This window comes from Natator depressus, chromosome 2, assembly GCF_965152275.1.
Source record: "Natator depressus isolate rNatDep1 chromosome 2, rNatDep2.hap1, whole genome shotgun sequence".
Lineage (NCBI taxonomy): Eukaryota > Metazoa > Chordata > Testudines > Cheloniidae > Natator > Natator depressus.
Genome location: NC_134235.1, coordinates 20,847,592 through 20,872,082, shown reverse-complemented (window position 1 = coordinate 20,872,082; position 24,491 = coordinate 20,847,592). Strand labels below are relative to the sequence as shown.

General features: G+C 41.5%; 2 protein-coding genes across 3 annotated transcripts in view; one reads left to right on the top strand and one right to left on the bottom strand.

Annotated features, from left to right (window-relative positions):
- WASHC5 (WASH complex subunit 5) overlaps positions 1-16,671 on the bottom strand; it is a 34,890-nt gene extending 18,219 nt beyond the window's left edge. Inside the window, exons 1-13 of one of the 2 annotated variants that reach the window (XM_074943859.1) lie at positions 16,381-16,671; positions 14,669-14,814; positions 14,264-14,566; positions 11,622-11,767; positions 10,293-10,377; positions 9,528-9,628; positions 8,361-8,550; positions 7,680-7,832; positions 5,550-5,663; positions 4,186-4,357; positions 3,201-3,328; positions 856-985; positions 202-314 (exon numbers count right to left, since the gene is read on the bottom strand). In XM_074943859.1, the coding sequence (XP_074799960.1) occupies positions 202-314; positions 856-985; positions 3,201-3,328; positions 4,186-4,357; positions 5,550-5,663; positions 7,680-7,832; positions 8,361-8,550; positions 9,528-9,628; positions 10,293-10,377; positions 11,622-11,767; positions 14,264-14,449 (1,518 nt within the window). In that variant the 5' untranslated portion in view covers positions 14,450-14,566; positions 14,669-14,814; positions 16,381-16,671. The remainder of the gene's footprint in view (positions 1-201; positions 315-855; positions 986-3,200; positions 3,329-4,185; positions 4,358-5,549; positions 5,664-7,679; positions 7,833-8,360; positions 8,551-9,527; positions 9,629-10,292; positions 10,378-11,621; positions 11,768-14,263; positions 14,567-14,668; positions 14,815-16,380) is intronic. The other variant, XM_074943858.1, reaches the window with a different exon arrangement.
- Positions 16,538-24,491, top strand: part of NSMCE2 (NSE2 SUMO ligase component of SMC5/6 complex) — a 190,766-nt gene continuing 182,812 nt past the window's right edge. Inside the window, exons 1-2 of the mRNA XM_074943860.1 lie at positions 16,538-16,690; positions 19,745-19,891. Coding sequence (XP_074799961.1) covers positions 19,759-19,891 — 133 coding nt within the window. The 5' untranslated portion in view covers positions 16,538-16,690; positions 19,745-19,758. The remainder of the gene's footprint in view (positions 16,691-19,744; positions 19,892-24,491) is intronic.

The window sequence follows — 24,491 nt, the reverse complement described above, 5'->3', positions numbered from 1 at the left end:
TTCCTTTATAGCCCTTATCCTGCAATCAGATGAACTCTTATGATCACATGGAGTGGATTCAGAATCGGGGCCTGTATTTGTATAAGGGGTTTAAGTTAGAAAAGCATGTTGTGATCTATCTGGTTGAAAGGCCAACATAAGCTTATCAAATGTGTTTTCCAAAGATGCTACACAATATGGCTCCAGAGTCCCTGTCTTTACCTCTTCCAATGCCTGTATCAGTTGTACAGTTTTTCTGCCTGCTGCAGTGGAGTCATCATAGTTTAAAGACATTATTTGCTTGGAGATCTCTCTAAACCAAGCCTGCAGGTTTTCTGTTTAACCAGGAAAAAGGAAAATTTTAAGTTAGTGACGGTTAATCCCCACAAACACAACTGAAGATCTATTAATAAAACACATGACTTGCCTTTAATACTAAAAATATTAATCTTTTCTAAAACATATAGTAAATAAACTAAGATTCTACATTTTGCTTTTAAAATCCCAACCTCTCAACATGTGATTTTAAAGGGGTATTGTCAACATAAAAGTCTCACATAATATTTTAAAATAATTTGTAAGCTGCAGCACCAATACTAATGTAGATTGTCTTTGTTTTAATTATTTCAGGCTTTACAAACGCATTTACCATCAATGATGCTGCTTGTTTAGGTTTTCCTTTATGCTATGTTTTTATAGTGAAAGTAGCCAGGACTGTTTCAGTTTCTGGTTATATGGTGTTGGGTTCACAACAACGAAGGAGAAAGTTTTTCCTGTGATTAATATCCCATAAACATTTATTTTCAGTATTACCTCTCCCCTCACCCCCAAAATACAAAACATGCTCATTCCATTTATTCATTTAATTTAAATTACCATTTTTCTCCACTCTTGTAAGAGGTTTAACTCCTGAAAAGACATCAGCAAGTTCAGTCATCCTTTCAGACCCTTCCTTTTTATAGCTCTCCCATTTAGCCTGCTTTTCTGACAGCATCTGCTTGAACATCTATTGAAAAATGAAACCTTCAGTTTATGAATTTGGCACTAATACAAACTGCAATATCATTCAATTTTAAATAGGGCTGGCAAGTGATTAAAAAATTAATCATGATTAACAGCACTATTAAACAATAATAAAATACCATTTATTTAAATATTTTGGATGTTTTCTACATTTTCAAATATATTGATTTCAATTACAACACACAATACAAAGTGTACAGTGCTCACTTTATATTTATTTTGATTACAGGTATTTGCACTGTAAAAAAAACAAAATAAATAGTATTTTTCAATTCACCTAATACCAGTACTGTAGTGCAATCTCTTTATCATGAAAGTTGAACTTACAAATGTAGAATTATGTAAAAAAAAAACCTGCATTCAAAAATAAAACAATGTAAAATTTTAGAGCCTGCAAGTCCACTCAGTCCTACTTCTCGTTCAGCCAATTGCTCTGACAAACAAGTTTGTTTACATTTGCAGGAGATAATGCTGCCCACTTCTTATTTAAAACGTTACCTGAAAGTGAGAACAGGCATTCTCATGGCACTGTTGTAGCCGGCGTCGCAAGATATTTAGGTGCCAGATGCGTTGAAGATTCATATGTCCCTTCATGCTTCAACCACCATTCCAGGGGACACACATCCATGCTGATGATGGGTTCTGCTTGATAACGATCCATAGCAGTGTGGATTGACGCATATTCGTTTTCATTATCTGAGCCAGATGCCACCAGCAGAAGGTTGATTTCCTTTTTTGGTGGTTCGGGTTCTGTCATTTCCACATAGGAGTGTTGCTCTTTTAAGACTTCTGAAAGCATGCTCCACACCTCATCCCTCTCAGATTTTGGAAGGCACCTCAGATTCTTAAACCTTGGGTTAAGTGCTGTAGCTACCTTTAGAAATCTCACCTGGAACAGTGGTTGAAGCATGAAGCGACATATGAATCTTGAGTGCATCTGGCACGTAAATATCTTATGACGCCAGCTACAGCAGTGCCACGAGAATGCCTGTTCTCATTTTCAGATGATATTGTAAACAATTTTATTGTTCTTTGTGTTTTGTAAAATCTGCAGTGAAAGTTCTTAAAATGAACAACATGTATTGGGTCATCATCTGAGACTGCTAGAACATGAAATATATGACAGAATCCAGGTAAAACAGAGCAGAGGACATAATTCTCCCACAAGGAGTTCAGTCACAAATGTCATTAATGCACTATTTTTTTAACAAGTGTCATCAGCATGGAAGCATGTCCTCTGGAATGGTGGCTAAAGCATGAAGGGGCATATGAATGTTTAGCATATCTGGTAAATAAACACCTTGCCATGCTGGCTACAAAAGTGCCATGCAAATGCTTGTTCTCACTTTCTGGTGACTTTGTAAATAAGAAGAGGGCAGCATTATCTTCTGCAAATGTAAACGGACTTGTTTGTCTTAGCGATTGTCTGAACAAGAAGTAGGACTGAGTGGATTTGTAGGCTCTGATGTTTTACATTGTTTTGTTTTTGAGTGCAGCTATGTAACAAAAAAAATGCTGGTTACATTGTATGGTAAAGTGTGCTTATGTCAGACGTACTGTTGATTTTTTGGTCACTAACAGAAAGATCTACTAAGTTTTTATTTGCAGAAATACTATGAGAGCCTGATTCCCCATTGCTTTACATCTTGTGTAAAGATTCATACCTATGTAAAGGGAAACTGGGGTTCAGGAAAGCATGCAGTTAAATGCTTTCCTGAATCAGTGCTGGGAGTGCAAAATACTACCAAATCAAAATAGTTGTATTTTATACCCACTTTATATAGGTGTAAGTGACTTCCTACTAGAGTGCTCTTTGCATAATCAGCCCCAACTGTCCTTTGGTTAAAATAAAGCCTAAAAGAAGAAAATATACTAAGATAAGAATTATGCACCTTCTCCTAGTCAGCTTCTAGTTCGCCAGTTATCAGTCAGATAAACCAATATGCTTAGCAAATGTGTGTTGGCTGAGAATGAAATTTGGCAACCACTGAGAGAGACATGCACAAGGCAATTCCAAGTTGCAGAATCTGCCTCTCTTGGATTGAAAACCCAGGTCAACAAGCAGGAGACTCATTTGCTGATATTAGCGGATCATACAGTTGTAATTGTTCTATCAGCATTCAATGCCCGTTCCTCAGCACTATGTCACAGTTGAGGGGAAATAATTTTTAAAAAAATAGCTGTCACTGACATGTTACCTCTTTCAAGATGAACTCAAACTGTGCTGTATCCAAGAGAAGCTGGAAAAGGATCTTGGCGTTGTACTTGGAATCCGTTAGAATTTGATCCTTTATTTGACGGAGACGCTTGTTATTTGGGTCACAAGCTGCAAATGGAAGGACAAAAATTCTGTACCACTGGAGAATGCATCATGCTGTTAGAAATGAGCCTATTTACAAATATTAGCTTCTGAAAAGATTGAGAGAGACAGGGTAGGTGAGGTAACATCTTATTGGACCAACTTCTGTTCATGGGAGGGACTGATATCCTCCAACTTGCCACCCAACAAGAATGATGTGAGTAGTGGCAGTGGAAGCTTCCCCTGGTGCTCCACCAATGTACCTCACCCCCTGACTTGGAGGGGCTATCTGTAGTTGAGAATATAGCTGAGTCTCAAGGTACAATCAGTTTTTGTTTGCTCTGCTGAGAATACAAAAGGCACATTTGTCGGCAGGGATGGTTCTTTTGATGCAGACACATTATTACTATTAGGTGTTTTTTTAAAAAAAAAATACCTAGAGCCCTAAGCCCTGTGGTGCGAGACACTGTACAAACATAACAAAACTTTTGGTTTCTAATGATGTGTGATACCATGACATTAAAAAGTTTGATGCAACACCCTGAAAATGGTACTTTGTTAAATGATAAAGCAGAAGAAATAAGCCAGTCTCCCTGCTCATATGGTTCAACCTGCATGGACTAGTTCCACAGAATCATGATTTCACATTAAAGCTTTTAGGTCTGTGTCTGGTTGTAAGAATAAACATGTGACATGGATGCTATTCTCAGGTGAAATTTCAAGAAAGCGGTTAGTAAAAGACCACTTCTGCAAATGACTGAAAGCAATGGTTGAAACTCCACTGTCTTCCATGATGCAAAAAAAGAAAAATTAAATTAAAAAAAAGTTCCAGTCATCATCTAACATACAGAATTCTGTACTAAAAGCCCAGTGCATAGCCTTACCCGAGTCAGCAGTGTGAAGCATCAGCCAGCGGATTGCAACATTGCAGTCTCTTAAGCAGTTGAGCAGCTTGGGAATATTATCCAGCACTAGCTCCTCCCTCAGGCAGCCCTCTTTGAGAAACTGATGAACTTGAGTGTGCACACGCTCTGTGACAGCAGCGTAGCGGCTTGCCTTTGAACATACAATTCTTTCATCAATATGGAACAAGGAAACATCATTTATCTACTACATGCAGCATTGCACGAGCACAAAGTGAGTATGAGTCAAGTAACAGATACTGTAAATTCACTATCCACATAGTTTTTCTGGGGATGGCCAGGGAACACAGTTCATGGCAGATTTTGTAATTGAGTGGTGAGAGAATGTAATCCAACATCTAGAGCCAAGGCCCTATACATGAAGGACAATGTTTTCAAAAATGCCTAAGTGGTTGAGGAACCTGGATCTTTAGCTCCTAAGTTAATTACACACTTTCAAAAATTTTACCTAAAAAATGGTAGAAGCACCCAGCTGACAATGAAAAGTTTACTGTCCATCCACTAGAAAGAACAAAGCAGTAATAAAATACACTCTAGAATTGGAAATATTTGCTATAAATCAGTTGTTGGCTGTATTAACAGATTAAGGAAAAATATGTTTGCAAATATTAATTTAGTCAGTTTTTTAAAGTGAACTTATAGCAGTTTCATTTAATATCACGGTGATTATTTCTTACACATGATAGTTGGGGGCTCCATCTTGGGACAGATGTTTATATGTAGGTATCTAAACATCCAGACAGGTGCATAGGTGCTTTTGAACAGCCCACTAGGAACTTTACTGCCATTGATTCAATCTGGCATGTGATTAATTTTAAGCCTATGGATAATCCCATTGAAGTCAGAGTCCCAAGCGCATGAAAGTAATTTAACACAAAAGAGCAGCCAACTTTGAGCTATAGTATACTTTTATTTTTTTTAACCATTCTGCAGACTAATGGTTACAAACATTTCATTAAAGATAATTTCTTTCTAGCAGAGGGACACATTCTCTGCTCAGCATAGTTGCTCAGCTCCCAACAAGAGATTAAATCCCTTGGTGAGAAAAGCATCCCGAGCACTGCATAACATGATCTTGGCTGTCAGCAGCTATGAACTCAACTCAGAACACTGGAACTATGAGGAAGAGACACTTAAATATTGCAAAAGTGAAAACACTACTACAGAGGGTTCAGACTTTGTGACTTGAAGCCACTCTCAATGTTGACTCACCCGAGTTATGCATTAGAGAAAGAGAATCCATGTGCCAATAAACACATGGAATACATGTGAAAGACCCACACAGCTTGAATCTTACCATGAATATAAAACTTGTATTTACTCACCTGCTCTTTGATGTTTGAAAGATCTAATGTGTAGTTGAGGGCAGTTTTTGCAGCCTTGTAAGGTTCCCATGCATCAGTTAGATTTACAGTGATTCCCATATAAATACTAATAACCTAAGGATGGAAGCAGAAACAACATTTAAGTTGTGGTCATATTCTTATTATGAAAGAGAAACGTTCTTCACCTAGAGGCATAAACAGAACAAGGTAGTTCATGGATTAGAATGTTAGAAATAATTAATCTGTATCCAACCTCATGTACAGATCAGCTACAGACAAAACAATTTCTAGGCTACATCCTTCTTCTCTTCACCTTCATTGGAAATCCATGATTCTTAGACTCTTCCTTTCATTTGAAAGGACAGCGTCAACTTGAAATCTAGTCAGTTTTTTAAAAAGTGAATTTATAGCAGTTTCATTTAATATCGAAGACAAAGTGTTTTTACCATTTTCTATGACTTTGCTATCACCTTTTCCTGTTTCTCCTCCCTCTCCCCACCCTCATTGCTGTGTGAAAGCCCCACACAAGTGACAGGGGAACAAACCATACACAACGGGCTGTCAAATACATAAAGCAGACAAACTGAGAACACCTCTCTTTTCCTCATGCTCTAAGTTTATTGTGAGCTGTTACTTGTAACAGAGGTAGGCACAATGGTTTCAGACAGAGGATGGGACTTTAAAAGGAGCCAAAAGGGAGCTGGGTGCCTAACTTATTTAGGCTCCTTTGAAAATCTGAGAAGCTGAAGTGTGATTAAGTTCACTGGGAGCGTTTCAATTTTAGGCTCATGTAAGGTGCTTGACTGGAGGTGGAAATCCCATGTTATTGACAGAACAGGGCAGTAGCAGCAAAACTCCACTACACCATTCCTCCAAAACACCTCCACTCTGACCTGGTGGCATCACCTGCAGGAACGAGTGGACAGCTCTATATATTTTCCCCATCAATCCTCGGTCCTGTCCCAAGAATACAAACCAAAAAAGAGTTCATTAGGGCCCATTGTGACTGTGTTTTGTGTGAAGTGGGGACCTGCCTAAAACCATGAGAACCAGGATGACTAATTTCACAAATTACTGAACGTCCCTTAAAGATTAAGATTTTCAGTCACTGACAACTGAGTGCTGATTTGAATCCAGCCTAGAAGTGAAAGGCTCTATCATAACTGATCGTTCCAACACAGAGCCAGCCATTTAAATATTTGCATCATTGTAGAGCCATGGTTCCCAAACTTGGTTTGCGTCTCGTTCAGGGTAAGCCCCTGGCAGACCGCAGGACGGTTTGTTTACCTGAGCATCCGCAGGTACGGCCACTCGCAGCTCCTAGTGGCCGCAGTTCACCATGCCCGGCCAATGGGAGCTGCGGGGAGCAGCGCAGGCTGGGCCACTGCTTCCCGCAGCTCCCATTGGCCAGGAACGGTGAACCGCGGCCACTGGGAGCTGCAAGTGGCCGTACCTGCGGATATTCCAGGTAAACAAAGTGTCTCGTGGCCCGCCAAGGGCTTACCCTGAACAAGTGGCAAACCAAGTTTGGGAACTCCTATTGTAGAGTGAAAGATTGTAGTGTCCTTGAAAACCTATAATGCCAAATTCTCCCTTCAGATATTAGTGTGCAGTTTCCATAAAGACAATGGAAGTAGTATTCTTGTGTCCAGAAGCTACAGTTCCTATTCTTTCTTACAGTGCCTGCTGTTATTAGTTTCTCCACTTCCCCTTGCTTTTTCTATCCTGTTCATGCAAAACACAATTGGAAGCGACTGGACATTTGTAAGATCACTTGTTTCCACTTTTCTTTGTTCAGTAAGACTCTCTTCTTAGTTGTAATTACAACTATAAGGACAGAAACCTCCAGAAAAGGTAACAGGTGGAGGCTTCTATTCCATCTGCATTTGATCATAAATGAAGTAAACTATATGTTCATAGCGACTAATATTCACAAGGGATATTTTACTGTGTCCTTTACTCAATCAACATGCTCCAGAAAAAGTATAATCTAATCTCCCTAACGGCGTTACTATTCTATTCTCTAAGACAGTATTTTCTGCAAGGCACACTTCAAAAAGGTACTTCAAACAAAAGCTGCTCTGCAGGCTTAAATCCAGTATGCACTGTAAGAACAACAATAGAATTTACCCAGTTATCTGGAAAATATTTATCCACTATCTCTCTCATTTTTGCTTGTTGGGTGTGAAGAATAGAAGGGTCAAAATAGAGAATCACATACAGCATGGCAGCTTGAGTAGCCAGAGCAGTGCTGCGATGCTCTGGTAATGGATATGCAGAAACCTAAAATGTGGAAAAAACAAGACATATGCAAATATTAGCATGGTGCACTTAAGAGTACAGTACATTTATACCATAAGGCTATCATCTCTGTCAGCTGGGTATCTTGGGCACGTAAGTCTCAAATCCATCCATCTGTTATACTGAGCCCTTTACATCCTGCATCTCACTAGAATATGCAAGCTAATTTACAGATGCTAGCCAGATTTTATAAAAATATTACCTTGATGTAAATGATTCAAAGGCAGGGAGGACCATGCCTGAAACAAAGTGCTAAAGATGGACTAGAAGGAGTGGGCCAGGAAGGAGGCATTTTGGAGGAACTGGGAGTTGGTGGGGCAGGTGAATTTAGTATCAAAGCGAGGCAGAGACTGCAATAATCCAAGCGCAAGATAACTAGAGTATGGAGAAGTGTATTCCTTCACCTTTACATTGATAAATTGAACAAATTCTGCATATACCAATAGGGTCAAGAAAGTGCCTTTTTATTAACAAACCCTTAAGAGCACCAAAACTCACTGATTAACTCACCTGGTTATAGATGTCATCAGATCTCAAGCGGCCAATAACCATGCTGATGAATGTTTCACTTATGGGTACCCTACTGAAGTAACTTTCAGGATAGTTTAGAGGCCTTTTAGCTCCTGGTTGGCTTGAGTACCCAGTGCTTCGAAGCAGCTTACATATATCATCCATATTGGAATCAGCAGATCGAGCAGCACTAGGTTATAAAAGGAAAAAGAATATGTATCTACATGGACTGACCCATTAAACACCCCCTCCCCCCCCAAAAAAAACCCCAAACACATTATTTTCCCCTTACCAAGGAAGGGCAGCTATAGATGCCTTTACTGGAATCCTAACTAAGGGTACAAAGCATGAATGAAACAGAGAACCTTATGCATAGTTCACAGAGGATAGAAACAGAAAGCATTGAATTCAGGAGATGAATCTGACATTTTCTTTTACTTCTGAATTCCCTTCCTTGCCCCACCCTCATATTCTGGAAGTGAGGAATTTCCACTCTACTTTCTTATGTCTGAAGGTTAGAAGAGGCACCAGTTGAGGTGTGAGGATTCATTTAAGGATTAAACATGCATATCTTTTTTCCTTTTAGCAAACGTATTACTGGTGAAAGGGGTTAGATTGATATTCTTGGAGGATTTTGTGTGATTTAACAAAGATTCCTGAGTTCAGCTAGCAGCTCTATTTATTGATTGGACCTTTCAGAAGTGTGCTGTAACTGCAGGAAGTACATTCGGGGATAAACGTACTATCTGGAACTTGGCATATTTCACAAAATTATTCTTGTCTCTTTGGAAACTTGTTATATTCTGATAGATGAGGGTTACAGTACTGAAGCTGTAGGCAGAAATATTTTAGCCAAGGTGACCAAGTCCTCATAAGGTCAGAATCAGAACAAGTCTATAGCACTGCTCATGCAACTGGATCTACGCAGGAAGCAGCTGGATCTGTGCAGGCAGACCTTGGTGCATGAAAGAAGTAACCCTGATGTCCATGAGGCTCTGCAGGGGCACCAGCAACCACCCATGTGGATCTGATTGCAGGAAAGGAGTCAATACCTCCACATCCCATATTAAATTAATGCCTATAGAAAGAAAAATCTTAGCTAAATATACTGCATGCTACATTTTTACTACACAAACCACATTCAAATACTTCCAAGCACAAGGATACCTGTATCTATAGTAGGAAACCAAGATTCTCTCTCTGACCTCCCCTTCAATTTTCTGGTCAATGACCAGCAACATGACTCCATACAAATAGAGAGCTTCACACTGTTGAGAAATAATATGAATTAACAAATTAATGCTATCTAACACTAACATATTTACCACTTAATTAGTATTTTAAAGTGAATTAAGTGTTTTTACATCTTCTGAAAAGTGCCAGATGACAGTGATTCCATGTTTTGTCTCATCAATCAAACAGATGTAGCTCAACATCACTTCCACACCTGGGCTTGCCAAAAAGTTTGTTAGAAGTGGCTGCTTGAGAACAAGGCTAAGCATGAGAAAATAGTCTCCCTGCCAATCTATTTTTAGGTTTGCAGAAATACCCACTTGTCTTACTAGTGGTGCAATCTGTGTATGGGACGAGGGCAACTATCTGCTAAAATGGTCTGAGATGACCAACTTATTTCACAGTGGCCATTAAACGGTCCTCAGGTGGTAGTGAGTTTTGGATCATTAAAGACCTGGATTAGATCTGAACCATAATGAAGTGAAAATGAAAACGTTTCCTAATCCTCTTACCATTTCCTATAATGGATTCCTAACAAAAAGTGAGCCACAGAGCTTGAATGCATTTTGTGAAGTTAAAATATAGACAACAGATAAATATGTTTAAGTTAAATTTAGAAAGGGTGGATGCCAAATTGTATCTGACGCTAATATAGTTGATGTAGTTTATATTACTGGTTACAAACTGGTAAATACTTACTAGAAGTTGCTTGCCATCTTCATTAAGGAGCACAGTTTCTATTGTTTGTTGAATGTAAATTCCTTCATTGAGATCATCCAAATATCTACAAACAGTAACCAAGAGTAGGTCATTCACCACAAGGAGTCCGCTTTCTGTTCTCAACTGATGTGCCCTTACGAGCAAGTGGGGCAGTTTCCTCTGAAGCTCAACAGAAGAGTGTAGAAGCCCTGCTTATAAGGTTATGACAACATCTCCCAGAGTATAAAGTTCACTTAGCAAAGATTCAACAAGCACAAGTTTCTCAAGCACAGAAAAAAAACAGAAAGGTCCTAATAATCTGAGGAAGGCATTGGAGGTCTGAGCCCACTAGATGCAGAGTGTCTCCTGCAACATACTGATCATGCTCTGGTTCAGTTAATGTCAATGAATTGGAGAGTATTCAGTATCTTGCAGATTTGAGGCCTTTATTCAAGTGAGAACAGCTCCTTTGCAAACCATCCCCTCACCTCTGTATGGATGGAGGTAACCTAAAGAGCAGAGCATGGAAAGGAAAAACTAGGAACTAGTCAGACTAGGAGAAAAGGCTGGAATATTATGCAGAAGGTTAATCAGAGCTTCATCACTAGAGTCTAGAGGGCATTGACAGTTTGACAGGAGGCCCAGAAGTCACCTCACAAATATCAGTTACTGTAAATTTCCCTAATATAGCTCCATTCCATTTTGCAAGGGGAAAGTTGGAAGTGGAATGGTTTCATCTTAATTGTTAAGAGGGATATATCTATCTAAAAAAGGTTTTCTAGTACTCGTCCATCACCACAGTAGCTGAGCACCTTCCACATAAAATCAATAGCTAGAGCAAAGTCCCTACTGGATTTTATGGAGTCTCTGGCAATTCTCACTTATATGATTTCATGAGCCTTTTAAAACAGTAACCCTGGGGTAAGGTAGTTACTCTAAAACAAATAATTTAGGAAAGCAGTGCCATTGGAGGTCAGAGATAGAGAGGTACAAGCTAAAAATTTTTATCTTAATTCTCATACTCTTTTGCAACACCAAAAAGTTGATTTTATAATAATAGATCTCCCTTCATCCACAGATGTCAAAAACATTTTACAAAGATGGGCAAGTATCATCATTTCCAGTTTACTCATAAGGAAAGGAAGACACAGGTGAAGTAACTTGCCCAAGGTCCATCAACATGTTGGAGACAGTAACAGAAGCATAACACAGTGCTCATTACAGCAGGTCATGCTGTTAAGTAACAGAAATATTTAGGCAGAGAAAAAAAAACCAATTAAGATCATACAATTACTGGAGTCACTACATTAACAAATCTTACACACATACCTGTTTAAATCTACAATATATTTATGGACACTTTGAAATGCAAGATAAAATCTTGTCAAAATTTCTATGTTGTTTTCACGAAATTCTTCATCTAAATCCAGTAACTCAGGTTTGGCTTCCAACTTGCCTTCACAGATCTCAGGCCCCTAAGAAGAGGAAATTGATTTAAAAATTAGTAAAGAACATTGATAAGAATTATGACTGTTCGCTGTAGGAAACAGTATGTGAATTAATTATGTATTTAGCAATTGCATCCACCTTAACTACCAAAAAATAGCATTGTCAAGGTGTGTTCAGCTAATTTTGATTTCACAATTAGCTCTTCCCCCAAAAGATATTTTGGACATTTGTACTTATAAATCAATTGTATAATAAAAGGTTGATGGATTTTACATGTTATTAGGAATTCTTATATGGAAGCTGCAAACATAGTAATTAACACTTTGGGTGAAATCATGGTCCTATTGAAGTCAGGAAGACTTTTGCCATTGGCTTCAGTGGAGCCACAATTCCACTCTTAATACTTTTGATCCTCCCATATTAAGGCTGGATTCTACAATCTTAAGTGCAAGATTCTGCAAACAGCAGCTCACATAATTAGTTTTTTCTAATGCATATTATCTCTTTGAAGGCAGCAGAACTATGGGTGTGTTGGCAGGCCCAGGCCTCATGTTATTCCTCAAAAATTAGGAATGAGTAGGTACGCATTTTACAGATGGAAGGGAAGAGAGGAAACATCTGCAAAGGGTGCTGTCACCTTGAACTTTATAAAATAAGTAACTTAAAAATATATTTGAAGTCTGACAGCCGCATAGATCCTCATGGCAATTTTTGTGAGTTTTTAAAATATTTCTTTTTCTCTTGGTCCTGTGTGAAAGATCCACACATACAGGACACAAGGACTGACTGACAATACAGGTAAAGCAGTGAAATTGACAGCATATATTACACAAAGTAAACAATTTTTAATCTCAAATCTCTTTCAAATATAGTGATTTTAGATGTTACTTGTATACTAAGGATTTTAGACAAAAAGCATGATTTCCAAATTGATGATGTGCCTTTAAATCTATTTGTGCCTCAGTCTCCCGTAGGCACTGAGGAAAATGAGGTCATAAATGGGGTTAGAATTTGAGCTCCCGATTCCCCATCCAATGCTCAGAGCTCACCACTCTTTCTATAAAATACCATTATGTGATCAGAGGTCTCTTACTGTACAATTCTCAGAAACAGAAAGGCAAATTAGTCACTGTGAGGATCCCTTCCCAAACTGTCCTGAAAAACAGCAAAGTGAAAGCACTTTAAGAAGTTAAACCCAGGAAGGGAAAAAAGGGATCCTCTCTGGCCACTGATCCTGCATATGCTTGTTAGTTCAGCACACGTGAACAGATCTAATGGAGAACGAACCACCACAGAATTGTTATTAAAGGGAAGTTATATAAAGGTAGCTTTCAATGCAGCAGAAGATAGAGAACAGGGTTAAGGCAACCAGAAATGCATCAGGAATCTCATGATACTACTTGAAGGGAGACAGCCATTGTTGACATGCTCAGAATTTGATCGTCCTGTTGAAAGTGAGATTTTAAGTACGAAACTGTCCTTCAGATAATTAAAAAGGCCTAATTCCACTTTTTCAGCTGGGACAACCCAACAACCTTTTCAAAAAGGGTGTATTTTGGGATTTCTTATTCAAGTGTGCATTTTATACCATCCCTTTTTTCTCCCCTTACATCCTCCTTTCAAATAATCCGATAGAGCCAATGGAATTAAAAATCAAATTCCTGTTGTCCAGACACAAGATCTAGACTATACTCTGTTTCTGACTCACAGGAATAAACAAGACAGGGGAAAAGGTGTGATATGAGGTTTTTGGATTTAGTTCACGCAAGCAATAAAGAGCTAAATGTGCAGGCATATCCAAATTGTAACCTCACTTTGGGTGAATTTATTGCCAATACCAAATTCAGCATAAAATAAAATTTTATTAATTACTATCAAATGTAAGAGTTTAACACAATTAATTACTCAAGAATGGCAGGTTTAACACATGCATACGAACAGGCTAAAACACCCTAGAGCAGCGGTTCTCAAACTTCAGCAACCTGAGGACCCCCACTTTGATTTAAAATTTTTCGCAGACCCCCAAACCCCGACTCAGCTCCAGGTCCCGCCCACACTTCACTCCTTCCCCCAAGGCTCCAGCTCTTCCCACAACTGCTCCACCCCTGCCCCTCCTCTTCCCCACTTCTTTCCCCGAGAATGCCCCATCCCTGCTCCTCCCCACGCCTCCTGCATGCCGGGGAACAGCTGTTCCCCGGCATGCAGGAGGCACTGTGAAGGAGGGGAAGGAGTTGATCAGTGGGGCCAGTGGCCCCAGACATGATTCCACCCTCTCCCCCAAGTGCATCCCATCCCCGGCTCCTCCTGCTCCCTCCTAGAGCCTCCTGCACACCACTGAACAGCTGGTCCCTGGCATGCAAGAGGCGCTGGCAGAGAGGGGCAGAGTTGAGGTAGGAAGGGGTAGGAGTTGATCAGTGTGGGTCCACAGATGCCAGTTTGAGAAACGCTGCCTAGAGAAATAGTGCTCCAGTAAGAAAATGATGGTTCAAGAGAGAGATTTAACATGGCAGAGTAATATTTACCTTAAAGTAACTGAAATCAAATATGATATCCCCATACTTCTGTTGATCAGCCTTGTCTTTGAGCCTAAAAACACCAGGAATAAACTCAGACAGTCTTAAAAGTTCTGCAATGATGGCATTTCCACAAGAGACAATCCGAAGAATTGCCTGGCCACAGTGATTGTTTTCAGCTAGAAAATCAACCATCGTGAAGATGACTGTGACAGAGTAGTGATATTATTGCAGTCTGTTTTTGAGTTTCAATCTTCAAGTCATTTGGAGAAAGAAGTCTAACTGGAAAACTACATGCGCCATCTAAATTACCTGTAAAAACAAAAAATCCGCACATTCAACATATTTTAAATGGCTCAATCTATAGATATTAAAGTAACTCTGGAAAAACTATAGTTATAGAACTCTATATACCCCAGCAACGGAGAGTAGATGGCAGATGAAAAATAAACACTGTAGTGTATCTTCCGCATATATACGGCACTTAGCTAAGACAACTCCAAGATCAGATGAGAAACTGTAGCACCAATGACAGGTTTCAGAGTAACAGCCGTGTTAGTCTGTATTTGCAAAAAGAAAAGGAGTACTTGTGGCACCTTAGAGACTAACCAATTTATTTGAGCATATTCATTGCTACACAGACACGTTTTCTATTGTGCACTTCTAGGTCATAGCGATCTCTCTCCAAGTCAGGAATCTTAATTGTATCCAGTTAAAAAGACCCCAAAAATTACAACTGTCCAATCACTTCCTTTTTCATATAGTTTCAGTCACTACAATCATATGTAAAGTATGAATAAGAAATCAAAATTAATTGACTGTTTGCAGGCTTGAGACCAACAATCTGTTTAATTTTTGCATGTTTCTCAGCTTGCACAAAGGAAATCAACAAAGTGAGTTTCGCTTTTATTTGTGGTCACTTTCCCTAGGAGATATTTAGTGCAGCAACGTTAAAGGCAACTGTTTTCATTTTTTAAAACATCTGTGGAAATGTTTGTATTGATTTTAGGTTTCGTAAAAGCTTGTTTTAAAAAAATGTTGAGCTAAATCTAAGTTGACAGCTTCCCCTTTAAACCCACGCTGCCACAGCATACCTAATAAGGGCCCAATCTTTCTCCTGTTTAAGTACACAGCCCTGGAACGAGTTTTACCTGGCTACAGAAGTTTGCCCATGCCATGCTTATTGCAGGATCAGGACCTAAATCAAGGACAGCAGGACTGGGCCTTAAATGATGCCTCACCCTACCCTCCAAAAATGCAGTTCATCAGTCTAACATGGTTTTTTGATTTTAAATGAATGTCAAATTAAAATATTTCAAACTCAACAAGACAGTTGGTGGTCCAAAATAAGTAACTTGCAGAGTGGTTAAGTCTTACTTACAGGGACAGAGATAGGCCCTCATTTTGGATTAATATTAAAGGCTCCTTTTAGCAGTCAGTGACTTTTGTACAGCATGTTTCATGGAGATACTGAAGAACTCACTGGCTTTCATCCCACTCCCCGGCTTGTGCAATGAAACAAACATCTCCCACCCTCACTGGCATTTACCAATTTCCCTTCGCACCAAACCCACGTGTCCCAGGCAGGGTTGCCAATTTTGCTTGGACATATTCCTGGAGGTTTCCATCACATGACAAGCGTCAGGGGGTAACCGCGCTAGTCTGTATCCACAAAAACAACAAATAAAGTGCCACCAGACTCCTTGCCATCACATGACATAATCTTTACTTCCTGGAGACTCTGTACAATCCTGGAGGGTGGGCAACCCTACGAGTCCCAGGTACTCGCGCTCTAGCCTCCCCACCAGAGAAATGCCCCGAGTGCCTCACAAACACAACCTACCCTCCTACCCAGGAAACAACACCCGCAAAATGACACTGTCACCCTCCCACCATCACAGCCGGCCCCCCACCCAGGGCGTTCCCTGGAAGAAGACACAGCCCCAGCACCCCCTCGCCCCAGGATTACCCAGCGCCCCGGAATTAACCCTCAGCCATCCACCCTCCGAAATCACAACACCCCCCGCTCCCAGGGGGTGGGGCAGAGCCCCTGCTTCCCCACCCCCACCCTAAATAGGAGCTCCCCAAGAATGCCCTGGGCCTGCCAAGGCACCCCCCGCACTTACTGTGCTGGCCGGGCTCCCTCCTCGCCCAGAAAGGCGCTGGGCTTCCCCCGGGCCAGGCCACTCGCGGGCGATTTCTGGAGGCCCGGACGCCGCAGGCTGGAAGCCCTCCGTGCAGCGGCCCGCCCCGCCGACGCCAGCGGCCCTGGGTCATGTGCCCGGGCGCCGGCTGATGAGTCGGTTCCTGCTCGGTGCCCGCCTGCGCCGCGGAGCGTCCGCGCCTTCAGTGGCGGCGGTTCCTATAGGGACGGAGGGGAGCGCGGCCTGCTGCTGGCCGAGCCGCCTCAGGCAGGGCCTGAGCCCGCGGCACCAGGTAGGGGGGCTGATGCCTTGCGGGCGCCCCGCCCGAGCAGGGCTTGGCGGGAGGCTCCCTGGTGGGAAGGGAGAAGCTGCCAGCAATGGGCGAGAGGCTGATGGGCCTCCCCTCAAGCACTCCGCTTTGGCTGGGTGGATGGAGTGTGTGTGTGTGATGTTACCCAGTGAGGTTAGTCTCAGTGTGGACGCTCCCAAACCTGGTGCATGTGTTGCCCCTGAGGCGTTTGCAGCTCCCTCTGGCCTGGGGCAGCCTAGTGGTGGGCCTACTGCCACCTCTGTGCCTGCCAGCGGGATGCTGTGGTGTGGCCCCAAGATGTGAAGTGAAGGCCGAGATAGCAGAGCTCTTTGCTTGGCATGTTTCACCTGGAAACCCACCCCAGGGTGGTGGGGGGATCAGCACTAGGACAATCACTGACAGGCAACCTCTGGCCCTGACAAAGGGGAGCACTGAGTGTCTGGGAGGGTAGCCTTGGGAGTATCAGGGATACTTGGCATTTTTCATCCGTAGATCTCAAAGTGTGTTGCAAAGGTCTTTTTTTTTATCCCTGTTTTAAAGATGGGGAAACTGAGTCATGGGGCAGCTGGGTACTGACACATTCTGCAGAATCTAAATGTTCATGTAAAATAAAAAAGAAGTTTCTAGCCATAAGGTGCTAAAATGGGTTTATGGAAAATAGATCCTCTCAAACTAACTTGATATCTTTTTTTTTTGATGGGTTTATAAATTTGGTTGATAAAGGTAATAGTGCTGATGTAATATACTTAGACTTTTGTATGGCATTGGACTTGGCACCATACAACATTTTGATTAAAAAACTAGAAGCATATAAAATTAACATAGCAAATATTAAATGGATTAAAATCTGGCTAACTGATAGGTCTCAAAATGTAACTGTAGCTGCGGAATTGTCATCAAGCAGTTATGTTTCCAGTGTGGTCTCCCTGGGACTGGTTCTTGGCTCTGTGCTATTTAACATTTTTATCTATGACATGGAAGAAAACCTAAAATCATCACTGATAAAGTTTACAGTCGATTTTGGTCAATTTCATGGTCATAGGATTTAAAAAATTGTAAATTTCATGATTTCAGCTATTTAAATCTGAAATTTCACAGTGTTGTAATTGTAGGGGGCCTGACCCAAAAAGGAGTTGTGGAGTGAGGGGAAGGGTCACATGGTTATTGTAGGGGGGTTGCAGTACTGCTACCCTTACTTCTGTACTGCTGCTGGGCCCTTACTTCTGTGCTGCTGCTGGCAGAGTGCTGCCTTCAGAGCTGGACGCCTGGTAATAGCCGCCACTCTCTGGTTGTCCAGCTCTGAAGGCAGCACCGAAATAAGGGTGGTAATACCGTGACACCCCTAAAATAACCTTGCGACCCCTCCCCCACCCCCGCAACTCTCTTTTGAGTCAAGACCCCCAATTTGAGAAACGCTGTTCTCCCCTGTGAAATCTGTATGGTGTAGGGTAAAAGCACAAGAGCTGGGCCCTCAGTCAGCAGCCCCACCCTCTGGCCGCCCAGCTCTGAAGGCAACAGTGTGGAAGTAAAGGTGGCATGGTATAGTATTGCTACCCTTACTTCTTTGCCGCTGCTGGCAGGGTGCTGCCTTCAGAGCTGTGCGCCTGGTAATAGCCGCCGCTCTCTGGTTGTCCAGCTCTGAAGGCAGCGCCGAAATAAGGTGGTAATACCGTGACACCCCTAAAATAACCTTGCGACCCCCCCCGCAACTCTCTTTTGGGTCAAGATCCCCAATTTGAGAAACGCTGGTCTCCCCTGTGAAATCCTTATAGTGTAGGGTAAAAGCACAAAAAAGACCTAATTTCATGGGGGGAGATCTCAGATTTCATGGTCTGTGATGTGTTTTTCATGGCCATGAATTTGGTAGGGCCCTACAGATGACACACAAATTGGGGAACCATTAGAAAAGGGATAGATAATAAGTAAGGATATGATTTTTGTCATGGAGGTCACGGGTTCCGTAACTTTAGTGGACCTCCGAGACTTCTTTGGCGTCAGCCCAGCTGCAGCGGGAGGGCTGGAGCAGCTCTCAGCCACTCCTGCCCTCCTGATGGGGCTTGGAATGTTCAGTTCCCCTCCCCTATGAGCAGGTCACTGGCTTCCGTGAATTTTTGATTATTGCCTGTGATCTGTCTGAGACTTTGATGAAAAATTTCTGTGACAAAATCTTAACCTTAATAATAAGACACAAATATCATAATGCCTCTATATAAATCCATGGTATACACACATCTTGAATACTGCATGCAGGTCTAGTTGCCCCATCTCAAAAAAGATATATTAGAATTGGAAAAGGTACAAAAAAGGACAATAAAAATGATTAGGGCTACGGAACAGTTTCCGTACGAGGAGAGATTAAAAAGACAGGAACTCTTCAGGTTGGAAAACAGACAATTAACTTATAGATGAGCAATGGCGTGTAACTGTAGGAGCAAGCAATCCCATTACAGGTGGGAAAAGTCCCTTAGGAGCTGGTGTGGCAGCCAATGTACCAACAGAGGGAAGGCAGCGAATCAGTGAGAGAGCTAGGCTGCTGGTGGTAGAGCTGCAGTGTTACTTTTGAGACCTTTTTGGTAATAGAGACACATCACTCTTTTCCAGTGTAGGAATTGGGTAATTTTACTGGTGAATGCATTCTTGGGACAGAGTCCTGTCCTTTTTTTGATGGTCTCTAAATAAGTGACAGTTGTTAGTCTGTTTCTTCTGAGGGCTGCCTGTTTGTCAAAACAGCCCTTATAATCAGTGGGCATTTTACCTTTAGTGAAACAGTGTGCATGAGAATATGAAAGCCACAAGCCACTTTCTGCAGTATAATGCTGTTCTGCATTGCACCATAGATGTTTGGTGTATCTGGGGTGAAATCTTGGCTCCAGTGGAGTCAATGACAAAGCTTCCATTGACTTCAGTGGGGCCAGGATTTCACCCCTTCTCTTCAACATGTGATTAGAGCTGTTGGGACTCTAAGTTGGATATTTGTACTTCTGTTTCTTTTTCCAAACGCTTTATCTCTAAAACCCCTTTTCTGTTATTTCCAAGGGAATTATTTCAAGATGCCTGGGGGTTCAGTGATTTCGTTCAACTGTGTGGATTCTTCTCTATCGTCTCTGAAAAACTGCCAGTCATACATAAACACTGGGATGGATATTGCTACGAATGTTGCTCTTGACCTTGTGGAAAATTGCAGTAAGTAATTGTTTTGAGTACATTATCTTGTTTATTATCACTTTTGAACGTTAGACAGTCCTAAGCATGCATATGAGGGCCTGGAAGCAATAAAAATCCAGCTTCTTTACAGAGAGTAGCAGCTTCTACTGTCCTGTCTACTTTAGGGGGTTATCATTTAAATCACTTCCCTGTCTTGAAAGATAAACGGAATGGAAATATAAATAGCAAGAAAATAATGCTCTAGTTCTTGTACCACAGAAGGCCAACTATATATGTCGGTGTTCCCTATTCTGCAGCTTTGCAGAAGATTTAGCAGTGCAGAAAGTGGGGGGAGGGAGACCAATCCAAAAAATCCTAAATTGATTAAAAAATGACTCTTAGTTCGAATGTAGCTCCTTTGTATTTGTTCTGATATTTTCATAAGTGACTAGTGATTTTGGGTGCTCAACTTATAGCACATTTAAGAGGCCTCATCTTCACAAAATGCTGAGCTCCCACTTCTTGAAGGTGCCTCATTCTGGGCATCCAAAAATGGAGGTACCCGAAATCCCTAGTCACTTCTGAAAATCTTGGCCTTTGTGTTTTCTAATGTCAGATGCAGGCAATTCTGCTTTTCAAGGGGAAAGTAAAATGTGAGATCCCCTGTTCCTACCACCACTCAGTCAACTTTTCCTGTGCTGTTACTGACCACAGCCAGGATCTGGGTAGTACTCATTACGGGGCTGCCTAAAATGAGTGTTCTCAATTGGAGAAACAATAGCTCAACAAGAGGTCAGAAGGTTGCTTTTCCTTCCAGGATGTACCACGGTGGCTTTATCGCCAAACAGTCAAAAATTCAGATTAATTATAATGAATGAATCTATCTTTTAATAAGAATGGAGACTGAAAATCCTGTGACAACACAACAAAAAGCATATTCATGGCATATCTAATCTGACATTCAACAACAACTAGACTAGATAGGCATCAGTTGGGTTCAGTTACAATGAAGAACAACTTTCTATTTCTAGAATGTTACCTTTCTCCCCTCTGACCCTTTCAACCAGCCACCATGTCAGAGACAGTGGACAGGATTCTTAGCTATGTGTCATTCCCATTACGTTGGCAGTGCAAAAGGAGCAAAAAGCTGGCTTAAACAGGCAGCTAGAGATTCCCCTTGCATACAGGAATCTGTGGCTGGAGTAAAACTGGTATAACCCGTCCTATATTCCTCTGCTCCTGGTGTCACCCCATCTCTACCCAACTTAGGGGGCATGCTGGGGTATGAGGGAAAGTGCCAGAGAACACGGCATTCCAGCAATCCCAGATGCTCAGAATGACCCCTAGTAGTCAGTGTTAGGGGGCTTATTCCTTCACCCACTTACTTCCCTGGTCCTTCTCACATGAACAGAGAGCAACAATACCCGAAGTCCAAAGGTGCAAACAATTCGATGTTGATTGGGGTGAACTTCCAGCAAGCATGATTCCAGTTTCCTTCCTTAGTGTCCCCCTTCCCAGCTCTGACACCACAGAGCCTTACCTGTGTCCCTGTTCCCATTCCTGCCCTTAGCTAAACATGATTCCAATTTCCCCACCTCCATTCCCTGTTCCCATTTCCCCCACCCACACGCTTCCTGATTGACTGCAGACTATATAGTAAAATTGAGTTCTGCTTCGCTATACCTTTACCAATCATTTTACTGAAATTTAACTAACCAATCCTGACATATTGTAACATGATTATTTAACCAATTATATCCCACCACCTTAATTAGTTTACACCCAGCAAAATTAATTATACAGCAGACAGAAACAATCACAGAACCAGACAGAGATTATACAGACAACAGTAGGGAAATGGGGACTACAGTGATAGAACAACAAAGAAATGAGAATTTCACATCCCAGCTATCGATAAGTGAGTTCTTGCCAGACCGGATGCTATCAAACTAAGTTTCCTTTTCCATTTTCTAGGCACTTCCCTTTCTCTGGAGGCGATAGGCATTATCAGGACAGGATTGTATTCCTAACAGCCCAATAGCACCTTATTTCAATGTGACTAGGTTGGAATGTGAGGATGTGACCATTCGCTTCCCAGCTTATGGCTGCCTCTGCTGCTTAGCCAAAGGCCTTAGCCTAAGAACAGGGCCTCAGACTGTCACAGTAAGAGAAGGCCCTTACACCAGCAGACAGTGATTTTGATTCTTTCTTTTATACCTCTATAACTAGCTAAGTGATAAGAATACACCTAAACTCTTAGAGTATAGGCCTTTACAGACAGGCCTGAATATCTATATCCTAACAGTCAGTTATTGCCAGCACAAGTTAAAACAGCCCTGAGGTTGTACAATGTGAAATATGAATGGGAAAATGGGAAATGACTGCCTAAGAAGGAGTACTGCGGAAAGGGATCTGGAGATCATAGTGGCCCACAAGCTAAATATGAGTCAACAGTGTAACACTGTTGCAAAAAAAGCGAACATCATTCTGGGATGTATTAGCAGGAGTGTTGTAAGCAAGACACAAGAAGTAATTCTTCCGCTCTACTCTGTGCTGATTAGGCCTCAACTGGAGTATTGTGTCCAGTTTTGGGTGCCACATTTCAGGAAAGATGTGGACAAATCGGAAAAAGTCCAGAGAAGAGCAACAAAAATGATTAAAGGTCTAGAAAACATGACCTATGAGGGAAAATTTAAAAAATTGGGTTTGTTTAGTCTGAAAAAGAGAAGACTGAGAAGGGACATAACAGTTTTCAAGTACATAAAAGGAGGAGGGAGAAGAATTGTTCTTCTTAACCTCTGAGGATAGGATAAGAATCAATGGGCTTAAATTGCAGCAAGGGAGGTTTAGGTTGGACATTAGGAAAAACTTCCTAACGGTCAGGGTGGTTAAGCACTGGAATAAATTGCCTAGGAAGGTTGTGGAGTCTCCATCGTTGGACATTTTTAAGAGCAGGTTAGATAAAAACTTGTCAGGAATGGCCTAGATCAGGGATCGACAACCTTTGTTGCATGGCCCATCCGGGAAGCGGCATGGGCTGAGGGATGTGCTGGCTGCTGCTTCCCACAGCTCCCATTGGCCTGGAACGGTGAACCGCGGCCAGTGGGAGCTGTGATCGACCGAAACCTGCGGACGCTGCAGGTAAACAAAGCATCCCGGCCTGCCAACGGATTTCCTTGACAGGCCACATGCCAAAGGTTGCCAATTCCTGGTCTAGATAATACTTGGTCCTGCCATGAGTGCAGAGGACTGGACTAGATAACCTCTCGAGGTCCCTTCCAGTCCTACGATTCTGTGATTATGAATTATATGTAACACTCTGGACTGGGACTCAGGAGTTCTATTCCTGGCTCTGCCACTGGCCTGGTGGGTGATCTTGGGCAAGTCATGTCAATTCTGTATGCTGCAGCTTCCTCACCTGTGACATGGGGCTAATGACACTGACCTCCTTTGTAAAATGCTTTGAGATCTACAGATGAAAAGTCCTGTATAAGAGCAAGGTATTATTATTATTAACACTGATCTATCACACAAGGCCATTTACATGATGAAAATATAACATGGTTACTGTTAATTTAGCTTATGGTACACCTGTGCAAGTATTTTCTATGCATTTCATTCCTGACTTGGGGTCATTTTCTGCAGACTTGAATGTAATGGTAAGATGTTCAGTTGCATTAATATTTCACTTAAAGATTGTGGAATGGTTTGCTGGGCTGAAGATCACTCTGAAAGGTTCAGAGAAAGATGTGGGACGTGGTGAAGGGCAGAGTTAAATCTCCAAGTGTATTGTTAAGGGAAGTGTGCTTCCCCTATGTTGGATCAGAATAGGGCACGTTCCAATGAACAAAGGATCTTGAAAGACAGCTTTTTTTCCTTTTTCGATTGACATCTACAAAAATATAAAATGAACAAGTGTGTAGTCGAGCTCCCCTTGGCTACAGTATCAAAAAGTCAAATTGAGGAAGAAAATAAGAAAATTAATTTCCAATGGAACAGTACTACTGGGAAGTGCTATTTCTAGGAGAGTAATATATGCCCTTAGAGCTCCTACTTTCTGCTCTCAGAACTCGGTGTGATTATGGAAGTCAACTTGTTCAGTAGTGCGTTGATTCTTTGCTGAAATTGCAGCTTGGGTAGGCTTTAAATTTTATGCACTGTCATAAATATAAAGGGAAGGGTGAACACCTTTAAATCCCTCCTGGCCAGAGGAAAAACCCTTTCACCTGTAAAGGGTTAAGAAGCTAGGATAACCTCGCTGGCACCTGACCAAAATGACCAATGAGGAGACAAGATACTTTAAAAGCTTGGGGGGGGGGAAACAAAGGGTTCTCTCTGTCTGTGTGTTGTTTTTGCTGGGACCAGAGCAGGTATGCAGGTCAGAACTCCTGTAAAGGGCTAATAAGCAATCTAGTTAGATATGTGTTAGATTCTGTTTTGTTTAAATGGCTGATAAAATAAGTTGTGCTGAAAGGAATGTATTTTCCTGTTTTTGTGTCTTTTTGTAACTTAAGATTTTGCCTAGAGGGATTCTCTATGTTTTGAATCTGATTACCCTGTAAGGTATTTACCATCCTGGTTTTATAGAGGTGATTCTTTTACTTTTTTTTCCAATTAAAATTCTTCTTTTAAGAACCTG